Raw genomic sequence first — 7,692 nt, forward strand, 5'->3', positions numbered from 1 at the left:
CCACCCCCTCATCTGTCTGCATGTGTCATGATTCAGCAGCCGGCTGGTGCCTGCTGGGAGCCACCATCCGTAATAATCCCTTCCCGTCTCTCGCTTTTCTTTTTCTCTTTTTTCTTTTATCCCCAGAACCGGTCTACCTGCGCGCTGCTCGCCTGCAGTCGACCCGGCAGTCGGCGCTCATCACAGTGGCAGTCAAGACTCAGGTGATTGTCCTCGAGCAGGATTGTCGGTGGGGCGACGACATTTTACACGTATTAAAAATGTCCCCACGAGGGCTTATTTACACGCTGCTGCTTTGTTTGCCAGGTAGAACACGGAGCCGTTATTGCACTAGACAAAGAGAGCAGTGTTGGTTGATGTTCACACGCGCACACGCACACACACACATGCACACAAACAAACACACAGACACGGTGACACATGGTGAAGAACCTCCAGAGTCTTTGGAACAGATGCAAAAGCTGCTTCCTGTGTCCTTGCAGAGCACACCATGCTTGCTTTGAGAGTTTGTTTCCATCTGAAGGAAACTTCTGACACTTGTGCTCCTGTCCGCTTTCCGGAAAGGAAAGGTCCGCGATATTTCCAAAAGAAATAAAAAAAAACCGAATAAATCATGCCGTCAGGTCGGATATGACCAGCTTCTCCATTTTATTGCCGATGTCTCCGGTGACTTGGAGCTCCTCGGAGTCGTAGTCGTCATCGAAGGAACTGTAGAAAAAGACGGATCAGAAATCAGTCAGTTTCGAGTCAGATCAAAACGTAAAAAATGTGTTTCTGCTGGGTCGTACCCGTCATGGAGCTGCTCGTTAGCGGTCTCCTCTGCCACCAGGATCTCGTACTCCTCTGAGGCGTATTTATCCCAGTCGGACGGCTCTGGACCTTCACTGTCGATGTCCTGAAGCAATGAAAGTCAATTTATGAGTGGCAGCGAAAAAGGAAAAAGCTAAATGAACAGAACGTACGGTGATTTCACACATTGCTGCATGAAAACGAGGAAGGAAGCCTTGCAATTAGATACATTTCAATCTTCCTGTTGGACCTAAAGAGTTCCCGCCCAGTGTGGACGTGACGGTGAACCATACTTAAAGCTAAGGATCAGTCCGTTTTTAAAATTCTGAGGGTTCGCCTTAAATAGGAGCGCTTGAAATGAACACAAGAATGTTCACCGTCCGAAATCATCTTTTCCCATCTTTCCAAAAGCCAACAAGCGGATCAACTTTCATCTCTTGCAAAGGCTTCAAACGAGAGCCGTTCACCGAAGCCGCACCTTTTGCACAGCAAACGGGTCTCTCTGTTCGTGGTCCAGGTATTTCTCCAGGTTGAAGAATGTGTCGAAGAATATGTGGGCCATCCGGCAGCGCTTCAGATCCCTCAGGGTGATTTTACCTGCAGGAGCGAAATCCGAGTCAGGTTTGAGGAAATCAACAGGAAATGTATGCACATACACACACGAAGGAAGAAGAAGAAAAAAAAAAGAAAAAGGGGCCGTCGTGGTCGTTGACCTTGGGCTTCGGGCTTGACCAGGTCCAGCATCTGGCACAGCAGGTCCTGGAAGGGCAGGGGTTCGATGCCCATCCGTTCCATCCTCTCGCACTGCTCCTCGTAGAAGTACTCCAGCTCAAACATGGACAGGACGCCGTCTCCGTCCGTGTCCATGCAGCGGAACCAGTACTCGATGCTGAGGACAAGGATGAGGATGAGGAGGAGGAGGAAGAGGAGGACCCGGGTTGATTTCGAGCACAGCAGGATATTTGCCGCACACGCTCAGAGGGGAACGTGAGAAATATACCTGGTTGGGTTTTTCTTGTCCTCTTCCGATATGAGGAACCACACAAACTCGGCGTAGCTCATCCTGCCTTCTCTCTGCACGGCGTTTCCCCTGGAGGACGGACGGGAAAATTGGATATTAGCAATCGACGCCTGTTTATATGTGCGTGTGTGTGTACGCGAGCATTCGCAACTTACCGAGTAACGGCGCCCGAATACAATCGCTCAATGATTCGGTTTGATGACGCTGCCGGGGAAAAGACAGAAGAAGAAAGACGAGTCGGTTGGAGTTCGGCAAACATCTGAGTATTTTTAAGGATTTTTCTCAAAAACACTTTTGGATCTGGTTTAAACCAGTCCCTCTGGAGCTGGCTGACATTTCTCCTCCTCCTCCTCCTCCTCCTCACCATGGTCGTTGTACCGCGACAAGTCCTTGGGGTCGATGTAGAGGTCGTGGTCGGTGTCCAGCTCCCAGAACTTGCAGTAGATGACGTAGAAGTGCTCGTAGGAGAAGTAGTCGGTGATCTGGTTGATGTCGTCCTCCTCCTCCAGCAGCGCCAGGGTCTGCAGGAAGTTGCTGCGGCGCAGCTCCAACATGGTGATGCGGCCCGTCCAGGAGCGGTTCACCACGTAGAAGACCCGCTGGATCACCTGCAAGTCATTATTGTTTTGGTTAAAATTTGTATTTATTTATTTTTTGCGGTGAGGCGAAAATATTGGCGATAAGGTGATAATACACAATAAAATCAATTCCATATTGAGAAATGCAAAGTTAAATTGAATGTAATTCCTTAACCTTCCCCTCAGCTCTGCTCGTTTGGGAGGGGAAAAAAACTCCCAGCGACAGGCTGCTTTTGTCCTGACTCATACAGGAAGAGCGAGAACTGGGCTCCCTGTCGCTGAAACACAACACTGGCAGCTCAGCGAGGAGCCGATTAGCGGCGCCCCCCCCCGCCTCCCCACCCCTCCCGGAACTCGACCCTCTGATACAGTAGCCGGTCAGCTGGAAGGGAGGGAGGAAGTGCCTTAATATGGTCGCGCGAGCGGTCAGCCCGCCTCTGCCGCTGCGGCCACCGGGGGCATCAGTGTTTCCATGACATCATCACGTGGGAGTGGACGGCGCACTGGTGCACGGACGGGCCTGGACGATGCGGGAGGTATTTCCACACACGTACACACACGCGAGCAAAGCACACACACGCATACAACTGGCAGTGGGGTGATTGTGTCAGTAGTGGTCGTGCAGTTTTAATGACACAACAGAGGTTCAAGACCAGTGTTGCTGGGATTACTCCATAAAAGTAATCCAACAACTGATTACTGCTTAAAAAAGTAATCAGATTACTTTTTTCTTTAACTGCTTTGTCTCATAAGTAATCAATCACTAATGTCTTGTTTCCTGCTCATAATGTACAACCAACCACAATATTCTTTAATTTAGACGAGATGTAAAATAAACTGTCTGTTTTCCCAGCTACAAACGCAATCGCTGTCTTTTCTTTTGCCGCCGCCGTGCTTGCGTCGGTGCGTCGTCGCATATGACTGATGTTGCACGCACAGCTGCGTCATCAATCTGCGAAATTTCACACATTTTGTGGATAATAAGACATTTTTAGCTTGCAAAATATTTCAGAAAAGTAAAGGAATCCTTACTTGATAAAGTAATTATGATATATAACTACAAGTTTTGCCACAGTAATCCTGTTACAGTACTCCGTTACTAAAAAAAAAAAAAAAAAAGTAGTTTCATTACAGTAGTGGATTATTTAGTAATAGATTACTCGCCAACACTGCTAAAACTAATATTTTGAAATTCGTTTCTGATTCATCTGAAACTTCCGGTGTCGCAACTTTGCTGAACTAAAAATAAATAATGATAACAACAACAATATCTGTAGATCTCAAGAAAACAGCATGTTTAGTCAGTAAAAGCGGGAAAAGATGGGTTTTCTCGTTTCAGCTGAGCTTTTCAGTGACTAGAGACACAATCAAGCCGGAGTGGATGCATCACATGGGACTTTCAAAAGTCACATTTGCACACGATCGGCAAAATGCATGAAAATGATCCGTTCTGACACAGACCCCCAGGTTCCCGTCTGCGGTTTTACCATCAGATCTGAGAGCATCATCAGGCAATCAACTGTCCTCGGCTCACGCACCATTCTCTCAGAGGCCGGAAAAGTAGCAGCGGCAGGGTTTCAGCGTTGGGACTCAAACACACAGGCGTGATGTAAACGGTGCAATTTACCGTCGTTATGTAGCGGGAATGGAATTCAGGTGCGTCCTTCAGAAAAGTGAGACCCGGGTGTGTGTCCACAATGTCCTGAAGAGGGGGGAAAACAGGAAGAGCGAGATAAACACGGGCAACAGATTGATTGCAAATGTGGAAGGAAGACGCTCGGCAGCAAAACGAGGACGTACAGCCTGCGGACGTGAGACAGCCGGACGAGGGGAGCAGAGGAAAATCGAGCAATGTACATGTGACGGGAAAAAGTTCCTGCAGCCTGCATGACGACTACTATGAATTGCAAAATATAGTATATATGTACGGGGATAGCTATGTAGTAAGTTAGTGTATATGTTATGTATTTATATGGATATTAGTGCATATACTGTATATCATGTGTAATATATATGCATATATATTATAATATACTATATTGCGTGATATCATATTCATATTTATAAGGACATATATCTTGCATATTTGAATTTTTCTAATCATATATATATAGATATTTATAGAGAGTATACATGTTATATATTTATATGGGTGTTTATATATTATGTATTGAGATGAATGTCTTTGTAGCAATATTGGACAATATTTTTGCTACAAACGAAAGAACAGGTGAAAAGGGTTAGGAAATGAAAAAGGTTTTTCACTTCTTCCTACTCCTTTTTCAAACTATGTGCGGCGTTTTGTGATGTTTTTACTTTTGAATTTTTATAATTTGTACGATTATTTATTATTCCTTTCTTTCGTGTGTACAAATAGTTGCAGATTTTATGTTTGAAAATAAAATGTATTCATTCGTTAATTCATTCAAAATGATTTCTTTTGTAGATGATTTTTTTTTTTAGTTGGAAAAGGCTGCTGAGAAATTACAGTCAATAAACAGTCACTTGTATTGAAAACAGAAGATGCAAGAGTTGCAAAAACAATTTCAAGCGTAAATACTTGACTTGCGTTCTCTCATCACGCTCATGACTAACCACTGCGCCTTGCGATTTCCTTTGTTCTCACCTGCAACAGAGGAATGAAGTCCTCCTGTTCAAGGTAGTTGCAGCCGGGCTTGGCAAGGAGGTAAATGAACCGCGACGCGTCGTCATGACAACTGTGCAGCATCCTGCAGAGACGACGGGGACAAAAGAGAAAAAAAAAAGAAAAGAAAGACATTTGTTTAGTAATTCCACTGACTTCAGACAACTCTCGATGACTTGGGCGACTCTGGCGACGGTGTCTCACTTCCTCCAGGTTGCGACGAAGGAGTGGACGGAGACGAAGCCCGTCCTCTCGCCGCCGGCGGAGTAGAACATGGCAGACTTCCAGTAGAGCGGGCAGCCGCACGTCTGCAGGGGGGAGGAAGACGAGGCGACAGCTGCCGTCACTTCGGCCGGCAGAAAACATCGCTTTTCGCGCCCAGTTCAGAGAATCTGCGCAGAATTTGACGCTGACCTTTGCTACTTTGCCCATCTCGTAAATGTCGGCCTTCTCCTCCTCGAAGTCGGTGAAGGCCGCCTCCACGGCCGCGATGGCGGCGTCGCGGCCGGCCAGCGTGCCCATGGCGGGCAGCCCACGGGGGTAGTAGAACCTGGGAATGTTGAGGGCCGGCGGGGGAGGAGGGGGGGGCGGCGGAGGAGGGGTGACGATGACGGGAGCCAGCGGGGGGCTGGGCGAGCGCTGGGAGGGGGCCGGCGAGATCGAGGTCGGCGCCGGAGCCGGCGGAGGCGTGCCGGGCTTCTTCTCCGGTTTGGTCTGGACCTGGAGGTGGAGATGTTAAAAAAGAAGGAGCACGTTTTTAAATATTTGATAATGTTTTGTTTTTGTTTTTGCTTTTTTTTTTTTAATGGGGTGTTAAAAATCTCAAAAACAAAATAATGGAAACCATTTGTCGAATTGATTGGGGATTTATTTTGTGGATTTTCTTTTAACAAACACAAGCTTCTCCCTCCAACACCAACCGCAGCACCTGGAATGAACAGAAAATATAACCACACCCCGGCTCCAACCCACCATCAAGCGCTGGTCCTCGCAGGTGTAGAGGGCAATTTTTCAATTAAACTTAAATGACATCCAAATTCATTCAATGCAAAAAACACATTTCAATTCTTAATAATTTTACTTCAACTTATCCGTCTATAAATGAAAAAAAAAATAAATTTTCAAACGGTAAATTAGTGTCAACGTGGGGAAGACCTGTGCGGTGTTTACATTTCCCGCTCGTCCCTTTTAATCTGCTTGGCCCTTTAATCAGACCATTGTTTAAAGTGAGTCTAAGAGCAGCACTCGCGTTCACGTCTCATTTCATCGTCGGGCTTGATGTGGCCTCTTGCGCCACATCAGACCCCCCTGCGTCGCGTCTCCGGTCTGTGTCTGGGTCTCGCCTTCAAACTGCAGCAGCGGCGAATCCAGACATGAAGGTACCGTTTGCCTCACCTGCCTTCACTCTTCGCTGTTTTATTTTTTTATTTGGAATCGGGGTGGGGCGGGGCATCTTAATTGCTACATCAAGCAGTTTTCCCCAGGAACGGAGACAAGACAAGACTCCGCTTTATGACGCTGACGGGGTTGTTTGGGATGTGTGTGTGTGTGTGTGTGTGTGTGTGTGTGTGTGTGTGTGTGTGGGGGGTTGGATGTGATGGAAACTCCCGGCGAGTCATGATCACCCGTGCAAACAACAAGGGACTTGTTTTACAGTCGCCACTTAAGACGGATTTAAAGGGCAGGCGAGGAAAGTTCCAGGTGGCAGGAGTCTGTGCCGGGGTTCAGCTTAATTAATTTCAACTCGGAGTCCTTGACTGCTTGTTATGACAGCGGGAGGGAAAACAAACGCTGAGAGAAATGAAAATCAATTTGCATTCTAATGGAGATGCAAAAAGGCAAAACTATGGATTTATCTTGTTTTGTTTCAATAAAAAAAAAAAAAGAAGTGTATTTTAATTGTATTCGTGGAGAGTGTCCTTGCATTTTTGGGGTCAAAAAAAGATAAATGTCTGAGATGTTTTCATTGGCTTAAGAAGCATTTAAAGAATATTTACATGAAGAGCGAGAGCACGTGTGAGGAGGTGGCCGTATTGGTCGACTGCAGTGGGCCAGAAGGTTGGACTGCTCACACTTTATTAGCGATGTTCGACGACATCTCAGCTGGTATCAGAAAGATGTGAGTGAGCTCAAAGTGGGACGTCAGACATCAAAGGCTCAAACCCGGGCTTGAAATGGAATCTAAAGATGAAACATTCGCATGTTTCCTTGCTGTGTAAATCAGCCAATCAGGACACTGCTGACTCTTGAGGCATAAACATAGTGCAGGCGTGGCCAAACTACAGCCGGGGGGCCATATGCGGCCCATAAAGCTTTTTAATCCGGCCCACCGAACTTGAAGAAATGATATTAATAGTCAGTAAGTCATAAAACAGCTTTATTTCGTCCATGTTTTCAGTGTTTTCAGAGTCATTTCAATAAAGAGCGAAATACTGTACGCTTCTGTTAATTTTCAATTGACATTAAAGCAACATGTTTTCTACATATCCCATGATATAATCTTTCCTCCTATGAGGTGGCTCACCAAAACACTCCATCCATCTGCTGCTGCTCCGGCTCCCTCGGTCACGTTTTAGAACCCACTGTGGTTCAAGTTAGCCCACTCATGACGTAGTGCTTTCAATGACATGTATCCGGGTACGAATGTCTCTGCAGTACTC

General features: G+C 46.4%; 1 protein-coding gene across 1 annotated transcript in view; it reads right to left on the reverse strand.

Annotated features, from left to right (window-relative positions):
• Nucleotides 1-7,692, reverse strand: part of ppp2r3a (protein phosphatase 2, regulatory subunit B'', alpha) — a 22,072-nt gene continuing 14,380 nt past the window's right edge. Inside the window, exons 2-12 of the mRNA XM_076017641.1 lie at nt 5,447-5,752; nt 5,237-5,340; nt 5,015-5,117; nt 4,016-4,090; nt 2,175-2,418; nt 1,966-2,014; nt 1,790-1,879; nt 1,503-1,678; nt 1,268-1,386; nt 789-895; nt 1-708 (exon numbers count right to left, since the gene is read on the reverse strand). Coding sequence (XP_075873756.1) covers nt 612-708; nt 789-895; nt 1,268-1,386; nt 1,503-1,678; nt 1,790-1,879; nt 1,966-2,014; nt 2,175-2,418; nt 4,016-4,090; nt 5,015-5,117; nt 5,237-5,340; nt 5,447-5,752 — 1,470 coding nt within the window. The 3' untranslated portion in view covers nt 1-611. The remainder of the gene's footprint in view (nt 709-788; nt 896-1,267; nt 1,387-1,502; nt 1,679-1,789; nt 1,880-1,965; nt 2,015-2,174; nt 2,419-4,015; nt 4,091-5,014; nt 5,118-5,236; nt 5,341-5,446; nt 5,753-7,692) is intronic.

The sequence above is a fragment of the Nelusetta ayraudi genome, unplaced genomic scaffold (genome assembly GCF_046127955.1).
Source record: "Nelusetta ayraudi isolate G7.1 ecotype Tasmania unplaced genomic scaffold, CSIRO-AGI_Nayr_v1 ptg000007l, whole genome shotgun sequence".
In the NCBI taxonomy this organism is placed as follows: domain Eukaryota; kingdom Metazoa; phylum Chordata; class Actinopteri; order Tetraodontiformes; family Monacanthidae; genus Nelusetta; species Nelusetta ayraudi.